The sequence below is a fragment of the Tympanuchus pallidicinctus genome, unplaced genomic scaffold (genome assembly GCF_026119805.1).
Source record: "Tympanuchus pallidicinctus isolate F22 unplaced genomic scaffold, pur_lepc_1.0 scaffold29, whole genome shotgun sequence".
Lineage (NCBI taxonomy): Eukaryota > Metazoa > Chordata > Aves > Galliformes > Phasianidae > Tympanuchus > Tympanuchus pallidicinctus.
The window spans coordinates 5,431,410-5,455,145 of NW_026294746.1; the positions used below are offsets into that span (position 1 = coordinate 5,431,410).

Genomic DNA, 23,736 nt, shown 5'->3' on the forward strand with positions numbered 1-23,736 from the left:
CTCAGACAAGACACTGAAGTTGCACTGCTGTTATCACTGTCCAGGATAAAACTACAAAGAAATTCTTTCTGTGGTTCCTTTTTTTCTGACCCTTAAGGCACACTTTGTCACCCTGTTCATTTTCCGTGCTCCTGACTGCACAAAAGCAGTCAGCACCACAGCATTTACAGTTATCAAACATGCAGCATTAAAAGACCTGAAACTGCGTAACACGGGGCAGCTGACCACAAAACCAAACAGAATTATTTCTGAGGAACAGACATGCAAATCAGTGTCACTGTGATGAACACGAACAATTCTTCTAAAACAAACAGATATTAACAACTCAAGGAAATCATTGCTGTGCCTATTATTTTGTTTTTTTGTAGAAACCCAGTTCTTCTTTTCCCCTTTGCAGTCATTGCCCTTCACCCATAGTTCATTCAACATCCAAACGTTCAGCCAGTCTGACTTCAATCAGAAGAGGATGTTTTCTGCACTTAGGAATGATTTCATAATCACAGAATGGCTTGGGAAGGGACCTCAAGAATTGAAGAAACGTGAATCAGGCTTAAAAACAAATAGAAGGATTGGTCTGAAGTACAATGGAGAACAAATGTGAAACATGGCTGGGTCTCAAGGGTAACTCAGAATTCCATCCAGAGTTTTCAGAGCTAAAAGGAATAACCATTTTAATTCCATTCCTTCATGCAGAGAAAGCAAACTGTGAAACTGGAGTTTGCATCCACACGTCCTCTGAATTCTGTAACTTTGATTCCAGTTTGTTTCCAGCGTGGTACTGGGGAGAGCAAGGAAAAGAGGAAATATTTGATGTCAACCAGTGGTTTGGATGATCCTCTTGTTGGTTGGATGAAATAAGTTGAATGTTTTTGGCGCTTTAGTTTTCAGGTTGTGTAAGAAACTCTGGGTTCACCTCCCTCAGTGTAGGTTCAGGCTTAGTGTCACACTGGATGTTTTCGTAGTTTCACACACCTTCTCAGCTGGCCATCACTTTTCAGTGGCTGTGGTGGGGTGATGGAATTCCTTTCCTTCCTCTTCCACAGGAATCATGACATCGTTCCCTGGAAAGACCTCTGTCTCCTGCTCTGGATAGTGCACTGGCAGCTCCTCTTCTATCTTTTCCTGGATATCAACATCACTTTCACATCCCCTAGCAGTACAGTTTTTGATACCAGGCGTTTTTGAAGACCCCACAATAACAGTATCGGCGTTCATGATGAATATTTTTCCTGAGAAAGGAAAAAAAAGAGAAGTAATGCTGAGCACGGGCAACAGTACTGCTGCTCTTGGAGATGGCTCTTTGTCGTGCAAAACTTTGACTTGGTATTCAGTTTTTATTTTCTCCTTTTTTTAGTCAGACACATGCAGATCAAACCTCTCACAGGGACAGTTGAAAAGCTATTTCCCAACAACTAACCAAAGGGTGTTGCTCTTTTGGCAGCTTGGAATGAGAACTACCGAGAGCTTCCACCTTCCTTCTTATCATCAAGCACAGCCACAGCCCACGGCAAGCTTATCTACAACCTAAGTACCTTCCACAGGCCCCATGAGTGCCTTCTGGGATCCTGGTTAACCTCTTCTGCAGAAGACAGGCCTCCTTCCTCCCCTGCTTTGCACTGTCATGAAGTAAGTACCTAATTCAGAAAACTAACACAGTGGTTTAAATCTAAGTTAGAGAAAGAGCTGCCCTGGGTGGCAACCAGCCCACAGCAGGGGTTGGGGCTGGGTGGGCATTAAGGTCTCTTCCAATCTATGCCATTGTAACATGGCTACGTTCCAGTATTTTACAGGCTAGCAAACAAGTTTTGGCTTTGCATGCCCACGTTTCTTTGTGATTTGAGCTCATTCTGACAAGAAAAGCATCTTCATAAGCAACACAGAGAGGACTGGAACAGGAGCAGGGAATGGTAGTGAGTTCTGCTGTTCATTTCTTTCGACTGTCCCTCTACAGCTTTCTCCCACCCCACACAGGGAGTAGGCATTTTGCAAAAGCCTGTTCTTTGAGTTAGTTAGGGTAACAGAAATCCTTGTTGGTCTGCAGCAGTGAAAACAGAAGATGCGTTTTCTGCTTCTGCTTTTCCTTGTTTTTTTCTGTGCTTTGTCTTTTGCCTCCCAGAAAAGCAGGACTGGTTTCCAGCAGCCTTAAGAAAACAGTTCTGGATCAGTTTAGCTGTTTTTAAGTCTTTGGATTTGACTGATGCAGAAAAATAATAACAATAATAACAATACAAACCAACTTGATTGCAGTACAAAGTCAAGAGGCCACAGCCATCTCTGTTAGAAATTCTAAATACTTTTCCAGGTTGCCAATAATTTCAGGATGATATTCTATGCCCAGGGTTGAATGACAAAGGTAAAAAAAAGAAAAAAGAAAATAACTCAAGACTCACCGATTTGATTATTTGTGTGGTCTCTCACTTGAGAATCAACGGGGCAGTCTGGGGCTTTTCCATTGCTCTGCGTCACTTCAGTCAGACTCAGAACAGGATTGCCTGCTTTTTCAGCACTGCAGATCAAGTTGTTGTTGGTTTCCAAAGGGAGGGTTCTATCAGTGAACTCCTCTTCTTCTGGACATTTGTCAGTGGTCAGTGTGATCTTCTGCCAACACAAAGAGGAGAGCAGGAGAAGAGTCAGTGCAAAAACAACACAGTGAAGATTGCAAGAGGTCGACAGAAGAGAAATAAAAGAACAGCACCACTGTCAACGGGGACTGAAAAAAAGCAAAGTGCCCAGCAGATCTAGGAACTTAAGTTCCCTTGAGTTGCATTCCTGTATTCCTTAAGGCTACATTTGAACATAGCCCAAGGCATGAAAGTGGCAGTTCCTAATTTGTCTCATCTCTGCACCTCGACGATCGTGGATTACAATTCCAAATAAAAAGGCCAGCACTTTTTAACAGGACACTGAAAAAGATCATTAATTATTTACACTGGAATGGAAATTGACCTGTTTTGGAATATGGTTGACACTTACTGCATATTTGTCCACTAGATCAGAACCTGTAATGGAAAGACGAAGATTTGTCAGAAAAGAATTCATAGTAATCACAGGAATATTAATTGCTTTGAAATATCACCCACCCATGTCCTAGACTACTCTACAGCCCCACTCACCTGCATTATGCTCTCCTTACCACTGAAGTCACACTTCCTTGAAGGGCTGAGGTGATCCAGGGACACATTGCTGCCAAGCATGTGAGATCCTGCTCTCCCCAGAGCCCTCTGTGCCCACACCCATTGCTTTCCACACACCAAAACCAGCATTCATCTAATCACATGATTAACTGATTAAGCCTTCCAAATAAGCAGAAGACTCTCTTATCAAAGTTTCTTTATCAAAAAACAATAATAATATGCAAGGATGGAGGAAAGGAACACTGGGAGTGCGTAGAGAGGTGTGGGTGTCCCATCCCTGGAGGTGCCCCAGGCCATGGATGGGCACTGAGCAGCCTGAGCTGGTGGGGGGCACTCAGCCCATGGCAGCAGTTGGGGCTGGATGGGCTTTAAGGTCCCTTCCAACCCAGCTACTCTGTGATCTCATGATTCTATATGAAGCTAGATGCCTCCTGTCTAGTTTCATTCTGACGCACAGCCATCGTTACCTTCAATATGTCAGCACTACAATGCTGCACAGTAACATTTTTGTTTATCGTGTATTGAGGAAGGAAAAATTCCATTTTGAGAAAATTGAGCTCACATGAGAAGTGTTAAGTCATATTCCTGAGTAAATAAGCAGAAATGCTCCGATGCAGAGCAGTCAGAAATATCCACCGCAACAGAACAGAGCAGTCAGTGGAGATGCTAAGAGATTAGTTAGCTGAGCAGAACGTATGCACTGTAGGGGATCTGCATGGGTTGCTATGGCGAACATCCACTTCTGTTTGTTTTTTTTTTTTGGAACACATTTCCCAGATCTGAGTGCTCAGAAGTGAGCTGTGCATTTTTCCAGCAGCCTCCCTGCTGGACGCATCACCCAGTAGTGCCCATGCAGTGGGGAGGAAGAGCCATCTAGCGGCTTGTCACATCCACAGCCTTACCAGCCTGCAGAGGACTGACAAGTTCCAAAAACTGAAGTTAAAAGGTCACCACCTCCCATCTGTAGCATCTTCCTCCATACATTCACAGCTACTTTAATCAGAGGTGGCCCTGGGCAGCCTGATCCAGTGCCTCATTTAGTGGTTGGGACCAGCACAGAGAAGAGATTGGAACTGGATGATCTTTGGGTTCCCTTCCAACCCAACTATGACTCTTTGAGAATATTCTCCAACACGATGGAGAGCAGTTTGCCTAGAACCCTTAACTGACCTGTCTTCACCAGGCATTAGGAAGTATCATCTCCCCTCCTGTCCTCTGTAGCATTTTAGGATGCTGTAATTCCCAGGTGGGAAGATTAAGCAGCATGTTCTGTACCACAGTTTCAAAACTCACGTTTTTTTTTGAGGATGAGGATCCGTTTCTTGCAGGCCTTCCATTGCCAAAATGACAGCATGCCCACAGGTAGCACCATCACAGAGAGAACCACTCCCCAGAAAACGAGACCTGCAGCACAGGAGGAGGAAAGGGAGAACAAAGAGACCAAGAAAAGGCAGAAGGATCAGTAATCTGCTTGCCCGACATCATTTCACAAATTGTAGGGGTTAAGCAGGAAGCTCACGTATTACTTTCACTAAAGATATATCTGAATAAAACGTGCCAGATAGAATAAATCCTTTCTGACCTCTTGTTGTTGTCTCTCCCTTGTCTGAGGTGGGAGAAGTGCTGGCTTTCTCCTTGGGAGTTGAACTGGGAATTTTGGTTGTGGCACTTGAAAGGACACTAGCAAGGGTCACCAGGTTTGCCGGAAGCTTCAGTACATCAGAGTCATTTGTTTCGTTGCTGATTCTGATGGAGGAAGTGTCTGGGGTGAGGTAGGAGGGTAATCGATCCACGCAAACCTGATCATGGGTGGCATTTCCTTTGCCTTGTGCTACTTTGTTCAACTTGGCACAGCTAGGGAACAAAAGAGAGAGCAGTGCATCAGTGCCAGGAGGAAATGACATGACACACTGTAAGATTTTCCAGGTGGCATACGCCCTTTTTGGTCATGATTATACCACAGGCATTTACTGGTTTTAGTCAGAAAGTCATTAACCTGCTGCTCACCCCTGTGGCACTTATTCTTGACCCAGATGCAAACTCACACACACACGGAATCCCACTGCACTCAGTGAACTGAAACTGAGGCAAGAGAGATCCCTTCCTCCTGCCAGCACAGAGCTGTGCAACAGCACAAAGGCTCAAAGCTGTGCCATTGCCTCTGAGATAAATTTGTCACTTCTGGCACAAAGCAAAGATCCCTTTGGGTCCTCTGTTAGCTTTAACCAATCGGTTTGTCACTCTGAAACACTATGGACTTACTCCGTGTGGGGTCTGCAGACGTCAGTGCTGGAGCTTTGGTCAGAGAAGGTCCCAGGAGGGCATTCTTCACATGAAACATCAGTCTTTGAGGTGCCTGAATAAAAGCAATGACAGTGGATGGACTGATCAAAATGAATCAACTCCAAGCCTACGGCCATGATCAAAAAAGATAAAATAAGGAGGAATTCCTACCTCTGATCTTGACTCCAAAACCAGGCTTGCAAGCAGTGTGCTGCTGGCATCTCATGCAGGTGTACTTAGCAGCAGTCTGGCAAAACATCCCTGGTCGGCATTCACACACCCGGCTGGAATTGAAGGAGCAGGGAGCTTTCTCCACAAGGTCAAATTCTGCAGGGAAGAAACAGATGGAGTAACAAAGGATCACTGCGAGCAAGAGGCAAAGCAGGGGTCAAAGCTGAGCAACACCAGTGCAAAGGCTTGGGAAGCAGAACGGGCTGCTGGCACTCTTTGCAACAGCACTTTAAGTTGTGATCAACTGGAGAAGCCTGTAGGTGGTAACAGCAAACCATTTACCTTTGGTGCATAAGACACAAGCATCACATCGTGGCTTTGGGGATTCGTTCAGGTATTGCTCAGGTCCACATCTCATGCAATCTTCATCTGGATCCATGGGACATGATTTCTTTTTAGCATAACCTGGAGAAAGAAAGCCAAAATGTGGAGATAACTGCTCCAAAATAGAGGAGAAAGCCATCTTGAAGCATTGTCAGCCTCAAAGCCAAAGGAGCTGGCAGGCACAGCAGTTAGATGTGAGCTGGTGGCCTTGCCAGCAGGAGGAAACAGTCACGAGACAGTAAGGAATGATGGCAGCTGCAGAAGGAAAAGCTAAAACAACATAAAGACTGAGCTGAATGCTTAACAGGTGACAAACAGGAGAAAAATGAATCTCAGTTTCAGCACCAATCCGCATCAGCCAACCATAAAGGGTTAATTGTAGGAATGGGAGACCTAGCAGGAAAATCACTCACCCACTATTCATTTTGGCAAGCACAGTGTAGGAGCGTAAGTCAAAACAGCCACTTCCCATTTGGCCCTATAAGTACTACCAGACAAGCCCTAACCACATCACTCCCACCTGCTCAAAACTGCTTTTCTAAGACTGTTCTTTTGAAGGCTGGAGCTGATTGCAGAAGTGAAATGTATGAGAACTGTGGGTCATAACAGCTAGCTGCAAACTACACCTCTGCTTTTCACAAGACCCAGTATGGCATCCATCACAGTGGGAGCTTTTGAAGGAGAAAAGAACTTCTTTCCCTGGGAGTGGCCCAGAATCTCTGCCCCTTTTCTTCTTCTACAGGAGCAGTTTCTCCATCCCTTGGTCTTGCTTATTCATCCATTTTCTGAATGATTCTGGTGGAGTGCACCGAAGCAGTACAGGAAATCTCTGATGTAACTACATGCAAATGCTAGTAACCAAGCACCAACCTTCTCTTTATAGCACAAACAAATGTCAAAAATTTCCCTTCTGAAAAAAAAAAAAAAGAAAAAAGAAAGAAAAGAGAGAAATATGTGAGAAATAAAGAAGAGAGAGAGAGAGGAGGCCACAGTTGCAACAGAAAAGAGAGGTGATGGTGCAGTGCCATAAAATGCCCCGTCCATCGAGGGGGAGCTTCAGACATTTCCAGAGCTCTTATCTCATAGATGGGTTTCATTCTTCTGACCTCATCCACCCCTGAGTCACAGCTGCAGGTGAAGTTCTCTCTGTTCCCTGCCACATGGATATTCCACTTCTCACGTGAGATGCTTTCTGAACTGTTTTGACTATGAGCACAATGGCAGATTTTCTGCACCATCATTTAATACTTCGTGCCTTTGATCAGAAGCTAAAATCACTGCGCTGCTCCATATCCTGGGGCAAGCAGAAATCAGTTGTTGGACCTGCCTAATTCTGGTTACATTTGAGTGTCAAAGCAGCCGATAAAAAACACAGACCAAATTCTAGCAAGCTATCTTGTTTGCAATTTAAAGGCAGTTTGCAGGCAGACCCAACAGGGCAGGAAGGAGAGAACAAATTCTCATCTGGATCTACACCAGCACTGTCCTCTGTGAAATTGGACTTTTCTGCAGGGTCAAAAAGCAGTTCTGTGATATACATGGTTTGTACATAACCTGTGAGAAAGGCCTGTGAAGCACCAACATACTGACCTGAAGGACACTGGTAACAGCACCTTCCTAATGTTTCATCATAGAACCAATTCTTGAGTGTGTCACAGGAATGAGATGAGGTGAATGGTGGCTAAAAATTGAAGCAAAGACACAATTAGAGAACAATTAGGGCTCTGTGAGGGCAGATCCCAGCATCTGTCTCTGGTGATGGTGGTTACAAATGATAAAGTCTACAGGTTTTTGAAGGTCCAAACATTTTCAAAAGCAACCAGACAACCACTGCCCACAAACTTCAGCAAAGATTGGAATATTCAGTATATTTAGCAATCATTCGGTGTGTATCTTCACTCTTTTCTCTGAAAGTGTTTTAAATACCTAAAAGGAATATTGCAGCCCCATCCTTCCAGCAAGCATTTCAGATCACAAAGAAATGAGCTCCTGGCTCCATATGTTGCAGAGAGGAGTGGCACTGCTCCATAAAAGTGCTTTTCAGCCAAATGCTCCAGAAAAAAACAACACCATAAATCCCTGCTCTTAAAATGCTCCCATCTTTTCTTCAGGAAAGGAATTTTAAGAAAAATAATACAAACAGAATCCCTGAATACCTCTGGTAGCTTTCCAGCTCTGTATACACTGGCACTGGAAGTAGTGCCATAGTCAACATCATCTAAGGCTTGCCAAATGGGCTGTAATCCACCAAGCTAGTTCTGTAAGTGTACAGCTGCTTGTATACTGGTTCTCTGTATCCTGTGCCCCTTGTTAACCCTTGTTATCCCATTCTGAAGCTGTTCTTCTGTAGTTTGCTTTGTTTTTTTACACTCTGCTCATGCTCACCTTCACACCATTCATCAATGCAGCAAGCCAATCTTCCTGTTCAGTTATTTACTCCTCAGAACACTTGAATTTTGCAACCTAAAGGCATGCAAACCAACAAATTGTTTTGCTTTTAACCTGGGGACAAATCCTACAGTGAGAACAAGTGTGCTCTGCCTTGAAATGAAAGCTGCAAGTACTACACATTCAAATAACTAAACCCATCTCTTTTACTGAGTGAAGGTTTTCATTACCAAGCCTTGATATGATCATATGACCAAGACTTAAAATAAAAGCCACAACAGTTCTAATGTTAGCTTAGAAAAATTACTTTGCAGTGATCCCATCTTCTGCATTTCCTACCAGCCTTAAAAAGAAATTACAGCTATTGGCAATATCAGGAAATGGCACGATGTGTTTGGACACAGAGTGATCCAGCAGTTGTTCCAGAGATGTAAAAAGTGGAGTGACTGATAAGGTGGATTCCTTTTATAAAGAAAATTCAGGCAGCAACAGCATCCTGCTATACCTAAGTCATCTTGAATCAGTTCCTCTTCAAGACCTAGAAGATGTCACCACAAAAACCTGATCTTCTCTTTCTGGTTATTCTAAAAACCAACGCTGGCTTCAAAAGATGTTGAATGTTAAATCACAGCAGGAACAGGGATCTTGAATGAAATACACAGCACATAAACACAGAGCTTATAGAATTGCCTGTTTGGGGCTTAAACAAAAAAATAGGGTCTGCCTACAAGCACGAAGGAAGAGCTACTTATCAAAATGTGATCTTGTCTGTCTAAAACATTGAAATCATGTGCTAAGGACCAGATCCTCCTCTTAGTTACAGCGTGGCAAATCCTACTTATGAATTTCCCCTGGTGCCAGTGCTGTGATAATTTACTGAGGCAACCACACATAAATAGTGCACAAATCAGGCAACGATGCACGTGAGAGAAAGCACTCAGCACTTTTCTCCTTCCACAAGAGGGCGGCTGCACCCTACAGCCAACGGCGCCCTACAGCCAATGAAGGCAGTGAGGCACTGCACAGAGTGCCCAGAGAGGAGGTGCAGACACCCAAGGTCAGGGAATGGGGCTGTGAGCACCGATGGAGCTGTGGGTGCCCCTGCTCAGTGCAGAGTTGGACCTGAAGACCTTTAGGGTCCCTCCCGTCTCACTGTAGACCTTTTCAGTGATAGATTGGGTGTGTGACAACTGGTGACATCAGTCATCGGCTCATTGTTACCTTTATTTTTCATCTCTAAACCATAAAACTACAAAAGAAAAAATAATAATAACCCTAAGAAAGGCTGGCTATTTGCATACAGCATGCTGTCTATTAACCAAGCTCCCATACATCTAGCTTAAATGTCCAACATGATTTAAACAGGCAAAAACGGCAGTGTGGAAAGGTACCCATCACTACAAATGGTACTGGGTCTCCTTCCCAACACACAGAAGGGTTTTTCTAAGCTCAATTTCAAACCTTCATGCATCACATGGAATAAAAAGCCTTGCTTTAAGACCAACCCTTGCCCCAGACTCCTGTGGGTTTGTGGGAGAATGAAATAAATCATTGCCCGAAGGCAAAGAACACACACTGAAGAAATGGCAGAGGTGAACAGCCCAGGGCTCAGAATGCCTCTAAGTCTTCCATAAGCACTTCGGTCAGGAGGATATCACACTGTAATCAGAAAAGGCAGAGGGAAAGCTAATTGTCTCATTACGTTGTGGTTATAAAGGAATCTGGTGACAGCACAGATTGGTTCTGTTTAAACAAGGGAAATTCTGAGCAAAACTCCCAGCAGTGGTAGCAGTGTTCGCCTCCCCAGCGTCGATGCAAGCTGAGCCCTGAGTTGTGCTACCACCAGCTGATGGAGCCCTGCTACCCAGAATCGTGTCTGGGCTGATGATAGACAAGAGAGGAAGATTTTAAAGAAAAATGCCCCCCCTGCCATGCCTGAATCAGAATGGGCATCACCCAAAAGAAGGGAAGGGATCAGGGGGGCAGTGAGGGGGAAAAGGAAAGAACTCATGGAAAAAGCGGTGCTTTATCATAGGAGAGCTCAGGAAGAAGGCAGCGGGAAGGAAGAGCATTTGTGTTCTTCCTGCTTTTGTTGCCAAAAATCTCAGCATTAGGACATTTCTAATGTATTTCTGGTGCTATTTCTCCTTGCTCCAGAGCACTTACAGGAATGGTCAATTAGCCAGTAAGAAAGATTCATATTTTTGCCTCTTCCTGCTTATATTGTGGGAAGGATTCCCTCCTCCTTCTGGAATACCTTAAGAAGCACTGGAGAGTGTGATGTAAATCATGTTTATCTGCAACAACCACACAGCTTTTCTTCATCAAGATCTCCAATAAATTTTACAGAATAAACAAATGTTAAGAAACAGACTGAAACACAGCAATCCTGCTGAGTTATATTCCATTTTTTAAAAAATCTTTTCCTCTTTTCACTGTTCCTTTTTCTTATCCACTCTCTTGTGTGAATCTCATGACAGACAGAAACAGGACTCAGCAGATTTGGCCAGGAAAATTCACAATTTCAGCACAATGTCACTTTTCAAGGCAGCGTTAATACTGTTGTCCCACTGAAGTAGATGGAGATAAGAGGCTGAATTTCACTAATCCATGCATACAGGCAAAGAAAGGCTTCTGATTTAGCAGGAAGATGACCTTAGAGGTCTTTCCCAGCCTTAATGATTCTATGATTCTACATCTTGTAAAAGAGAAGACCACAATTCATGCATAAGATGCTCAGATTGCTCTACAATGGGATGGCCTGGGATCCCGTGGCCTTGTCATTTCATTGACCTACTAGGCCAATGTTGGTGTTGGGTTTTTCCTTCTTTAATGGGCTGACAATGAAAGCCCACTTGAAAACAACAACAACAAAGAACTAAACATATTTGACACAAAGCATTAGGGTTTTTCAGCATTTCTTTTTGACAATTTCCACAATCACATTTGCTATCTCAGTTTAAATAACAGTCATTGCAAAGACGGTGCTGAACTCAGCGGGCTAGTCTGCAATTCAGTCATGACAAGGTTTGACTCATTTATTTATGGTCTCTGGAGCTCACAAAGCCATGGTGAGGCAGAGCAAGAAGTCAGCTTACTACAAATAAGCTGTAAGTCAGAAAGAAAGTGTATTATGGTTAAAAAAAAAAGGAGAGAGAAAAGAAAATCTACCAGCATTGGCTGCTCTAGAACTGACTAATACTGTAGCAAAACAGCCAGCTCTTTTTCAAACTTTTATCTAAATTCTGTCAGCACGAAAAAAAAGTTGATAATGAAGGATTTCAAGTAGTCAAGCTTCACACTTGTTATTAATGAGAGCTAAATGAAAATTAAAGCAAACTCCAAACTCAGCAAGGTTGACATAATCCAGGTAAACTGATGATTTCGCAGCGAGTCTGAATGCTGACCATGAGTAATAGAAAAAAGAATTCATTACTGTCCTCTTCATTTTGTGGGCTGACCAAAGTGATGGCAAATAGCAAGAACTAATTAAAGCAGCTGGCATTCAGCAGACCTGATATGCTGACCCGAATGCCCCCCTAAGAACTCCTCGGTGAGTAAGGACTGCAAATTCTGATCCTAGGGAAGAAAAGAAGGATCAATGTACTTCAGGAAGGAGGTGATGGCAGGGCAGAAAGGACCAGGGGGAGGTAGAGCAAACTTGCTACGTGGGAGGGGAATTTACAGCTAAAGACATTAGGCAAACTCCTACTCTTACTGTAAGAGCCATGAGGATCTTTTTCAAACTTCTATGTAGAGGACTTGGTTATGCTCAAAGATCTAATCAGAGGCAGTTTCTTATTAAAAATCTCCAATAGCCCATGTGCTGTGCTGCACCATTCATTTACAGACAGGTATCTTAAACAAGCACATGCCAATACTTCCACCACAGTTTCAGGGCCCAACCCAGCGGGCAATCAGCCACCAATTTGACCTTAGCTGTGCAAAGAGCCTCTATGACTGATCTTTGGGTTTTGTTGTTGGCTTTTTTTTTTTTTTCCATGCGTACCTAAATGACAGGCAGGGAAATTACCTGGATTTACGCCAGGCTCTGAGGGCTCAATGCCACACGATGCAGTGGTGAGGAGGGGGCAAATGGGGCGGAGGGGGGGAGCAAACACACAAGTGCCTCAATGATATGATTTGAGCTGGGAGCCGACTTGCATCCACAGCTTTGAGTGAGCAGCGCCCCGTGTTTATTCTGAGTTGCTCTGATGCAGAAAAGAGCCCATTCATGGGAAAGTCGGTGTCAAAGGGGTGGGCGGATGTAAAGAGGAAGGTATTTTATTGTTTCGTTTGCCTCTTTACACCTTTCATTTTGCTAGACCTGACTCACATCAGCACAGCGAGCCCAAGCAAAGTTCTGTAAGGAATGTGCCTGGCACAGAGCATTTGGCTCTCTGGGCAAAAATGAGAGATTTATTCAAAGTAAATGAGGTCGGTCCCACATTCTAATGAAATCTTTCCTCATTTCCTAGCCAGGATGTGCAATGCCAAAAAATAATAATAATAAAAAAAAAGACTCAAATCGTAGCTATATCTGCTGGTCCTGCCTGCAAAGTTCCCAGAAAGGGCAAACTGCTGCTTTGTGACAGCCCTGCTTTATCCTTTTATCACCCGTTATCACAGAGCCTGTTTCTATGGATGCTCACCTCCCTGCATGCAACTGCTGGGGAAAAAAAATCAGCCCAGGGTGCCCCCAACCCTCTGCCAGATCCTTGGTCCTACAGGGCTGCAGGATCCCCCCCTTACCTGTGGGGCTCCCTGGATGTCCTGGAGAAGCAGCAGGAGCCACAGTCCCAGTCTTAGGCTGCAGGAAGCCATCTGCAGTGGCATTAGCTTTCCTGAGCTTCCAGCATTGCAGGTCAGACAACCAGGTTGCTCCTCCTGAAGTCTGGGACCCTTGCAGCGTCCAGTCCAACCTCGCTCGGCGTCTGCTCACTAAGTCCAGGGCCACTCCAGCTGTTCAAGACATGAAGGCAACAGATTTGAGACTCAATCAGGCTGAGAAAACAATTTGGAAGGAAGCAGGAGGGGGCTGCCCAAAAAAAGAAAAGTTAAAAAAAAAAAAAAAAAAAAAGAACAAAACAAAACCACTTCAAATGCTACTCCCCGAGCTGTTGGGTTTCTGTGAGTCAGATGCATGCATCAAGGTTGTTACCCGAGGATGTGTCTGGCTGAGCAGTAATGCAGACTGCCCCTATTCATCTGAGGCATCGTAGGCTGTCCTCAGAGCACTCCCAAAAGCTTTGGTCCAGGCATGAGTCCAAGCCCTGCCCTGTTCACTATCAGAGCAGCAACCAATCCTTCAGAGACTTCTCAATAAGAAGCAGTGTTTCAGTACAGCTACGTCACTGCTGTTGAACCAAATGTGTGAAAACTCTGAGCGACCACCTTTAGCTTCTGCATGTTGCCATTTAAACACCAGTACATCGTAGAGCATCCTCATGAATCCCTTTTCCTTCCAATCCCATGTGAAATCAGTTCCTGCTGCTGCCAGTTATCCCTTACACACGTATACTCGTTTTGGTGCTCTGGATAATGTTTGGTAGCATGGAAAGATTTCGGTTTATTTAAGGAGTCATGCAGCCTTCTTATCTGCCCTGAAAGTTTTATCAAAAGTAAAAGTTACCCACTTCAAAAAAAGGCAGACTGCCTTGAAAAATCTCACTGAGGCGCCCAGGAAAACGATGAGAATTTGTGTTCTCACACCCATGATTCTGTGCTTCTTTTCACACTTATCAGCAGAGAGAGAAAAGAAAGAAAAGATTTGAAGCAGGATAACTGGTGATTGCATTGCCAGCTGCCTCATTGCCACTGAGACTGAGAGGCAGAGATGAGGGCGTCCACAGGGACCCAAGGATGAGGTATGTATCAGCTCCAACTCACTGCTGTAACCCTTTCTTTCTCAACAACGCCACCTTATGAAGTCAAAATAGGCATTTTCAGAAGATTGCATACTGCGTTCTTGAGATATACTTTTAGATGCTCTTTTCACCACTTCACCAGCTTACTTCTCGATGCCTAAGTGCTCTTTAGAAAAGCCAACTTTTCTTTGAGGTCTAGAGACAGCTAAGCATTTGAATGCCCAAATACCACATTCTTATTTTTCCTAATTAAATAACAGGCTAGAAAATGTCTTAATCTTGTGCAGTAATACACCGTTAGGCATTGCTCACAGTTTAAAAGTGCTTTCTCAAATGCCACCAGAAGCAGGTGAGGAGCCTGTGTTTAATAGCAACGTTCCAATCTGAATACGTTTTTCATTTCAGAGTTGGTGTGTTTTGATCTCAAACACAGTGATAGGGGCTTTCCAGCAGGAGCCCTATCAGTAACTGGCACAGAAGCATCTCAGCTTTCAAACAAACCCACGCTGCCATTCTCTAAACATTGCCTGGATTTCCTAGAAAATAATCCTCCATGCAAGTTCAAAATAATAATAGAATTGAACAAATCGAAGCAAACAAACAACCCCATTTCTCTGTTCTTCTGTCGGGGGATGATGCCTACCAGATAAATGGAAAAGCCTCGATGAGCACGCTATTATTAATTGAAATGCTGATTTGATTACACGCACCTAACATCAAACCTCCTTTTGTTGTAGGTGAAATACTGAAGATAAAGTTGCTTGGCGTTTTCTCTTTCAGCAGTTTAGCCAATATTTAGCTAATTTTCACCGCAGCTATCTGATCTGTGCTGCTCATCTCCATGTGCTGCATTGGGCTGAGGGGCTCAGAGAAGATCCTGTAAGTCAGAGGTTCCTCCAGTGTCGCTGGACAAGTGGAGCAAAAGAGCACATGGAACCATAAGTAATGGAGGTAAGCCACAAGAAGTCTCTAACTCAGACCCAAGCCATTCTTTCAGCACATTCTGTGTGCTGACAGAGGGAAGGAAGCACTGAGAGAATACTACAGAAGCAGCATAGTCACACACGTTTGAACAAAAGCTCTCATGGCATTTTCTAATGTTGAGATGGCTGATTTTAGTCTCACATGCACTGGTAGCATAGCTCCTCGTGCTCTTAAACACATAACTGGGACTAAAACCACATATCATCTCTCAGCATCACTAGACACATAAAGGAGATCGCTGAATTGAAAAAGACACATCAAAATAACCTTGTCTAAAATCTGTATTTCAGTGTCTGTCAGCACTGCTATTTAGAGCACCACAATGCACTGATGAAGAGCACTGCAACGTCTTGCTGCTCGGCTCGATGAAACAACACCAGATGCTGAAACTCTGTTGAAACTCAGCAGTAGGAAAGGGAATGTTTGGTGGGATGCATGCTGCGTAACACAGAGGTACGACCTGCAGTGAGAACACTCAAGATCCTAATATTTTTAGCTATTGTAAGTGAAGTCTACACATTGAACTTCTCTGGAAGGAACTCAGAACCCAAAGAGGGTGGGTGGAAGGGTGATACTGGTGCAACACGATCTCACTGAGAAACATCACCTAGTAGGCAAGCAATGGGAGTCTGAACAAGCTGTAGCTGACAGCAGTTGAACCTGTATAAGTAGTGTTACACATTCAGTATCTCATTTATGTTGAGTATGCCACAGATCTGCAAGATTCTATCCCTCTACGCCTATCTTGCATTGATCCTTACTTTGTGCCACATATTCTTTGTATTAAATACTCATCAATCCACTTAATTATGTCTCATTAACCAAGACAGACTGCAGTGTGGAAAAATACAGTGCAGGAGCTCTTGACAACATGACCTGTGGAGTTACAGTGATTTACCAGTTTTCCTTGATATATTTGTCCACTGTGATCAACAAGTACACAGGCTGTTATATACTTGTTTAAATATAGCAATGACTTAAAACAAGAGTTCCCAGCAGGAAAAAAATGGGTTATAATAAGGTGGGATCATAATAAAATCCCAATACACAGGGGAAATCCCAAGTCACTTCTGCAACAGTAGCTTCAGTAGGCAGTTTCACATCATTTCTGTGCTCTAGTAAAAGTAATAGAAAAAGAAATTAACTTCCTTGCTTTATACAGAGTTTCGCACACATGCAAACCAGCAGTCTAAAAGGAGAACCAACCAGTTTGTGTTTGTTTGTGACTGGGGACTTTTGCCTCAATCGGCTGCTCTTGCTGAACACAGAAAATTCCTTGGCAATTAAGGAACAGCCAACGGAAGGAGATGCATCCTGGTCTTCGTTCCCAAAGAATAATGTGTTTATTTTTTACTATTACAAAGAACAGTGTCAAAAAGTACCTACCCAAAACTGCCAATTCCCAATGAGGAAAGTTCACAAGTGCTGTTACCAGTAATTGCTTGCTGACTCTGAGCCGTAAGTTGGAAGAGCACTCCAGAAAGCAGAGAACCTCTCTCTTCTGGGAGGAAAAGGATGTCCTCAGCTGATCTGAGTCTTTCTGCAAGAAGTCCTGCTTCAGCCAACATCTGTAAACTCTCACACAACGCCCATCGACTAATTTCATTCCAACTGCTTCCATGTAAACATAACCTCACTTCAAATAGTACATCGGTTGCTCTGAAAGTACTCATAGAATCTCTCAGGTTGGAAAAAACCTTATAGATCATCAAGTCCAACCAGTGCCTCCGTATTTCAACACAGTCAGCACCATTAGCAATGCATTTTCATCAGCAATGAACGACAGCCTGCATGCCACACTTGTAAAACCCTCCACCAGAGGAGGTCAGGCTCTGTCACGCTGCTCAAACACAACATCCACCCCTCACTGTGCTCACATCCACTGCTTGGTCTCCGTAAACGTTCAGCAAACACTGATGAATGTCAATGGGTGCCATTTTTTTTCCACGTGGAGAGATTCAGTTCCACACTTTTGCTTCATATGCACTCCTGTGCCAGACACCATTCCATCACATCACCTATCTGCTGCTGTAAAGCCACATGGCAACAGCATGCAACAGGATATTGGTGGGAAGGTTCAGCCTCCACTGCCATCCCATCAACCTCTGTCTCTGACATCATGGGCCAATATCACAGAATAGAAGGCATTACTTTCAGAGCAGCCTTCAAACAGTGTGTAGCAGTGCTACACTTCTGCCTTCTAGAAATACCAAAGTCTCTATTGCTAGGCTTAAAATATCAAATTTTCTCAATTTCTGCCATCAAAGATTTGGGCTTTTTGTTTATACGCAAAAGCAGACATGATGATACGTCTGTAATTTTATCCTTAGAATGGTTTAGCTTGGAAGGGACATCAAAAATCATCTGGCATGCCACGTGCAGGGATACCTTCCAGCAGATCAGGCTGCCCAAAGCCCCATCAGACCTGGCCTTGAGTACCTCCAGGAAGGGGACATCCGTAACTCCTTTGGGCAGCTGGGATATTCACTTTTTGATTGGGTTAAATCACTGAAAATTTCGATTGAAGCAAAAACTGTAAGCAGCTAAAACGTGTCACATGGATCATCTGAACAGTAATGATAATGGCACCTCGTTTTCAGTCAATGTTCTTTTACAAATGTAGTTTATATAAAGTCGACGTGGGCAACAATTTCAGAAGTCTGTTTTTATCCTCTCAACTAATTCTACTACTTTATAGAGGGAGATAAGTAACAGAAGAGGGAAAAAAAGAATCTATGTAAAATGTCTTTTTTTCAGTGCATAGTAGCTTCAAAACTGAAGCACATTTTGAGTCAGACTGAAAAATGAGAAGAGCTGACAGAGAACTCTGTGCACTCGGGAAAGACTTGGCTTCCATGAAAGAAACCAAAACCAGATCACAGAATTACTATGCCCACAGGCTGGCTGAGAGAGAGATGACCTTAGAAAAAAGATCACATCATGTCTGTACTTTCAGTAATTCCAACTGCAGCTTCTGAAAGAGAGCTGGGTTTGCACGTTGCCATTCTCCACAGAGAGTGAGATGGTACTTGACAGACGTGAGGTGGTATTTGAATACTGCTTGTATTGAACCCTTCAACAGTGCATCTTCCACAGTCAAGAGGACAGCCACTTGACCATCACAGCTCTATGGAAAATGGTGGGCAGCAAAGGCTGGGCAGGAACTATCGTGTGAAGGCCCTTCATGCCCTTCCTTCAACGTCCCTAGTGCCAGTTTAATTCAGTGCAAAAGTCATCCTGCTGACACGACCCAACAGCAGTCGCTCTCCCACATGCCAGCCGTGGCACTCAGACAAATTAATCCACAAGCACCCACTTCTGACTTTCGCTTGGTTTTAAATCATGTCACAATCTTTGTCTGGAGTACTGCAAAGCTCATGGTTTCCTCTCCCCAACCACAAAATGCAGGAAGGCTTCAACAAAGCCATCAGCTGCGTGAAAGAACTGGTAAAAGGCAAGAAACAAAGCATGCGTTTGCCTCCAGCTAGTTTCTAAACATACAGAACGTCTGCCTACAGAGCCCATTAACTGCAGCAGTTTGCAGTAAATTCACCTCTTATTTCATAACTTCACCCACGCAGAAAGTCTACTTGAAGTCTGCAGTTGTAGCCACAGAAGCATGCTCAAGGTTTACATGATTTGATTTTGATTGCAGTTATTCTTCTCAGGACTGCTGAGCTTCACCTGGCCCATAAATATCTTGGGTTTTTTTACTTCATACACAATGGCCACAACGGTTAAAGGAAAACTTCACATCACTGCGTTCCCACCTGGGTTTTCAAGAGCAAAACCAGACTTCCTTTATAGCGACTTTCCCTTCATCATCATTGTATTCCCCACCAGAATACAACCAGAAACTGAAACTAGGAGGAAGACTGACTCCTTTAGTTTTAGAAGAAATCAACTCAAGGGATGAAACAGCTTAGAACCAGGAGAAACTCCCAACCAGAACTGCAGAGGAAGGAGGCCAGCTGAGTAAAGAGGAAAACAACTGATGAGGGAAGCTTGGACTGATCAGATACTGAAAATAAAAGCTGCGTTAGAGGGAGGTTGCATGTGCAGAGAAATTTGAATGACAAATTTATTAAATGCTGAGCACCAACGTTACACTGAGACTCAGTTCTTTGTACTCCAGTCTAGGAGTTTTACTCAAGATTTTCTTGCGCACTGAAACAAAACCATCAGATCCAGTTTTCACCCCCAATTTTTAGAAGGTGCCACTCAATTATGAGCAGCAGCAAAATGGAACATCTGCTCATGCATTCAACAATTTCCAGTCTGTAATTCCAGCAGAAGATGCCATATAAATTCACTGAAAAGTACTTCAGAAGCTTGAGATTCAAGCATGGGACAGAACCAAAGAGGTAAGAGGCATTTGCAGGGCCCTGTCATTTCACAGATCTACTTTCAGATATGTTGCCTGTGTGAACTGACAGGTCGTTGCAGGTACATTTATTTCAGAAAAGCATTTAACCCAGGAAGTTCACCTGTAAGGCACTGAACAATTCCCAAACAAATTGCTTGTTTCAGAATGAAGCAGATCTCCATCATCTACAGGAAATTACTTACAATCTGACTGCATTCCCAACATCAACTGCTATTTTACCTTGGGAATAAACACACTCCTTCAGAAGATTACTGACGTTATGAGCACTTTTCTTCCTTCTGACAATAATTTCTGCTTACATTTACAGAAATCTGAATCCATACAAACTGTACTGAATTCAACACAATAACTCTGGATCCTTGCTGCGTGTCAGCTCCAAAAGTAATGCCTCCTATTTATTTCCAGGGAAAGGACAACAGCTACAAAGAGCACAATAACACTGTTTGCTATCAGAAGGATAACAACCTTTCCCATGAGGAAAGGTTGAGGGAACTGGGATTGTTTAGCCTGAGGAAGAGAAGGCTTTGGGGAGACTCATTGCGGCCTTACAATACTTGAAGGGAGCGTATAAACAGGAGGGGAACTGCTGTTTGTGAGGGTGGATGGTGATGGGACAAGGGGGATGGTTTTAAGAGACAGGGGAGGTTTAGGTTGGATGTTAGGAGGAAGTTTTTCCCCCAGAGGGTGGTGAGGCACTGGCACAGGCTGCCCAAGGAGGCTGTGGATGCCCCATCCCTGCAGGCATTCAAGGCCAGGCTGGATGTGGCTCTGGGCAGCCTGGGCTGCTGGTTGGTGACCTGCACACAGCAGGGGGTTGGAACTGGATGAGCGCTGTGCTCCTTTGCAACCCAGGCCATTCTATGATAGTTTGAGCAAATTCTCAGTTTCAGTAAACTATTTTTCAACACAGTCACCATGAACACAATTGCATTTTCACCAGCAATGAACAAGAGCCTCCACCAGCAAAGGTGATCCACTGTTTCACAGCTGCTGTGATGGCATCGCTGCTTGGAAAATGCTGCCCACGCAGTCCGTCTTTATCGGCTCAAAGCATCGAATGTCAACGGCTGTCATTTTTTCCACATGGAAGAATTAAATTCCACACCTTCGCTTCATACACACCTCCAGGCCATTCTGTCAGACTGCCCCTCTGCTGCCATCTGTCACACAACAACAAAACATAATGGGATACTGGTGGAAGATTCAACCTCTAGTGCCACCCCACCAACACCTGCACCTGATGTCGTGGGCCAACATCATAAAATAGGAGGCATTACTTTCAGAGCATCCCTCACGGAAAGGAAAAGGTTACTCAATCCAAATAATGAGAAGACATGCCCAAGTTTTCCTTATGGAACACTATCTGTACGCTGCCATTCCTCACTGATAGGTAATTCTTATTGTTGGAATTGTTGGTATTGTTGGAATACGTATCTGTGGATACGTCTAGGAAGTAAAACAAAACTGGAAAAGTGCCCAAGCTTCCAATCATATGCATTTTAATTCAAAATCAAAAGTGAAAATGTTTGGTAAAGGTTGGCCGTGTCATTAAAACAAAGGAGCGGGCGCTGGGTAGCAATTCCTTTCTCGGTATTCTGGTTCTCTTCATCTAAAAGCTGAGAGTTATAAAGTTTATCCGCCAACAGAAATGAGTCTTCTTTTGCTCAAGGAGAGAAATTTGGGAAACGTTAAATAACTTCTGCAAAAGAAACAAGTAGGATTATTTTCAGGATCACGCTGTCGTTTTGTTTGTTTGTTTTTCCCCGAGAGCACTTTAAACATGTCTGAACGCTGAAATGCAATGGTCTTATTTTCCTCTTCCTAGCAGCATGTTTTTGTTCTGCAGAAACCAACACTATACTCCATCAGAAGAGGAAAGTTGAGTCCTTGCATTGGTCCACCATTACTCAGGAAATCTGTGAAATCAAGGGTTTTTACAGAGAAAAGAAGAAAACGCATCTGTGTCTTCTCAGTGCATCACATCTGAACAAGTTCTGGGCTACGAAAACCCAAGTTCCAAAAAGATGAAAGCCCCAAAAATCAAAGTTTGGAAATCACTCAAAAAAAAACAAGTTCTTGCCACAAGCAAATGATTCACCTGAGGGTTCTTGAGATGTCATTCCTTGACACGCTAATAACCAAACAGAATGAATAAATCAGCACTACACTCATTCAAGACTGAGTACTGATTCCTGAAATGTACTGTCAGCAAGAAACACCTGATCTGGAGACATCGCCAAATCTGACAGCAATCCTAGAGGAGGCAAAGAAACCAAACAACACTGATGGCAGACAGAAAGGGGAAGTCAACCACCAGCTTTACCATCAAAGCAGCAGGTGGTTATCCCTCAAGCCAAGAGAGCTAATGAACATGGGCATGGGAGGAAGCCATCAACTGAAATACCTCTGCACAGATAGAACAAGCATTCTCCAGATCAAGCCAAGAACATCAAGGCTCACTGAGCTGCTCCAACTTTCAGTGGAAGCAGAAACGACTCTGTTGCTCACAATTTTGCCACTTACATATACTGTTCTCTCAAATTCTGCCACTGATATCACACACATCAGACTGGAGGACTCCTACCTTCTCCCTGAAGGATATTTTATGCCTCACTGCAGGAGTTACTTGGGAATAGTTTGCTACCTCTCTATACATTTGAGCACTTTTTTCCCACCCCTACCTGATCGACATTGAACATCTCTCAGTTTCTGATGCAACAGAAATGCAAACAAAGCCAGGCCCCATCAGCCACACATCCTTCCTTACCAACTGTTGTACAGAATTCCTTCTCCTTGGGGATTCTTGTACATTTCAGACATGTCAGGTTGCTCCTTTTCTTGCTCATCAATACGCATGAAGACAGAACTCCTTAAATCACAGTTAGAGGACACATAAGAGCACAACTGCCCCTAGGAAGGAAAACAAGCTACCATGGGGTGCCTGCAAGATTATTTGGACAGCTTTGTGGGTAAGGACATAATCCTGGAGATAGGGGTACACCACTGGGAATCCCATCCTTTACCACACCATTTTGACCTGCAAAAAACTCCCCCCACATCGCAGCTTACATTCCTGCTTTCGCAATCCAGCCCTGCTTTCCGCACTCCCTCTTTTACGCCCTCTACGTCTTGCCACACCTCTCTTACCACTTCCTACCATATACATTCCCACAGTCTCACTTTTGCTTATCCGGCCCTGGTCAACCTCACATTCTCCTAACCACAGCCCCAACATCCCAAGCACTGATCCCTCCCTCAGCTTCCCCCTAGAAGCTCTGGCTTCATCACAGCTCCGGCTGCTGCAGACTCTAGTCTAAGTGCAGAAGCTCCATTAACACTAACTACAATTTTTCAATCTGTAAATAGATGTTTTCCTTTGTAATTACTCTCAGGTGCCTTCTCAGCCACTATCCTTCATGAAAAGGCATAGCGTTGTGGTTTGCAATAACATTTACTGCAGGACAAAGATACTGTACAAAACCTTAGCATATTTTAACTCATTAATCCACACCCAGATTACTCATAGCACACTGCTCAAGAATTGCATCTTGTAGTTATTTATAATCACTGTGGGCCAGATAAAACTTCCTTTGCTAATCTTTTGGATTGAGATTCAGTCTCATATTCAAAGCTAAAAGAATAATAAATAAATAACCTGGTTCTCAGAAAGTCTGACCTCACTTTCTAGAAATGACTTGTCATTCCCTGCATTACTGCTGTTGAAAGTAAGCAGACTAGGATTTGTAACTTCGATATCTTGAATGCGATCAGCAGCCACACTGCTTTGCACATAGCCTCAGCACAGCAATTGTGAGAACACATATGAAGGGAAAACACTCATTTAGCTCAGCTGCGGATTAAACAGAATGGGAGCAAGCCTCATTTTCTTGTATGGTTCTATTTTTAAAGGTGAATATTATGAGAAACTTGACTATGAACCACCTTCTTACTAGAATATGAGGCCACCAGATACATCCATAGTCAGGTGTCCCGATTAAAAACAAAACAATTGTTTACTCTCTATCACACGATCAGATCTCAATTCTGGACCACATATCAACAATATTAGCCAAGCTCCAATTACAAAGCCTTTGCTGATTTCAATTGCAGATGGAAGGACAAAACCAAGTTGTCCACA

At 43.6% G+C, this 23,736-nt stretch overlaps 1 protein-coding gene and 1 long non-coding RNA gene across 2 annotated transcripts; one reads left to right on the forward strand and one right to left on the reverse strand.

The window, feature by feature from the left end:
• Positions 1–91: 91 nt before the first annotated feature.
• On the reverse strand, positions 92–13,976 carry TNFRSF8 (TNF receptor superfamily member 8). The gene is made up of 10 exons (XM_052691602.1): positions 13,113–13,976; positions 7,563–7,653; positions 5,931–6,053; positions 5,589–5,744; positions 5,397–5,490; positions 4,717–4,988; positions 4,428–4,538; positions 2,974–2,999; positions 2,391–2,598; positions 92–1,229 (listed from the first exon to the last, which is right to left on the reverse strand). The coding sequence occupies exons 1-10, from the start codon at positions 13,194–13,196 to the stop codon at positions 988–990; spliced, it is 1,407 nt and encodes a 468-aa protein (XP_052547562.1). The 5' UTR covers positions 13,197–13,976; the 3' UTR covers positions 92–987.
• LOC128084930 (uncharacterized) lies at positions 1,353–21,884 on the forward strand. The gene is made up of 5 exons (XR_008208745.1): positions 1,353–1,626; positions 14,106–14,227; positions 14,965–15,178; positions 15,502–15,664; positions 21,445–21,884. It is a non-coding gene; the product is annotated as an uncharacterized LOC128084930 (long non-coding RNA).
• Positions 21,885–23,736: the final 1,852 nt, after the last annotated feature.

What these genes read in the sequence shown, in the direction of transcription:
- TNFRSF8 (XM_052691602.1), bottom strand. Translation starts at nt 13,196, where the DNA reads ATGCCACTGCAGATGGCTTCCTGCAGCCTAAGACTGGGACTGTGGCTC. An exon ending in TTGTGTCTTATGCACCAAAG is followed by an intron (nt 5,745 to 5,930) that starts GTAAATGGTTTG and finishes TCTTCCCTGCAG; the next exon opens with AATTTGACCTTGTGGAGAAA. An exon ending in GTCTGCAGACCCCACACGGA is followed by an intron (nt 4,989 to 5,396) that starts GTAAGTCCATAG and finishes TTTGTTCCCTAG; the next exon opens with CTGTGCCAAGTTGAACAAAG.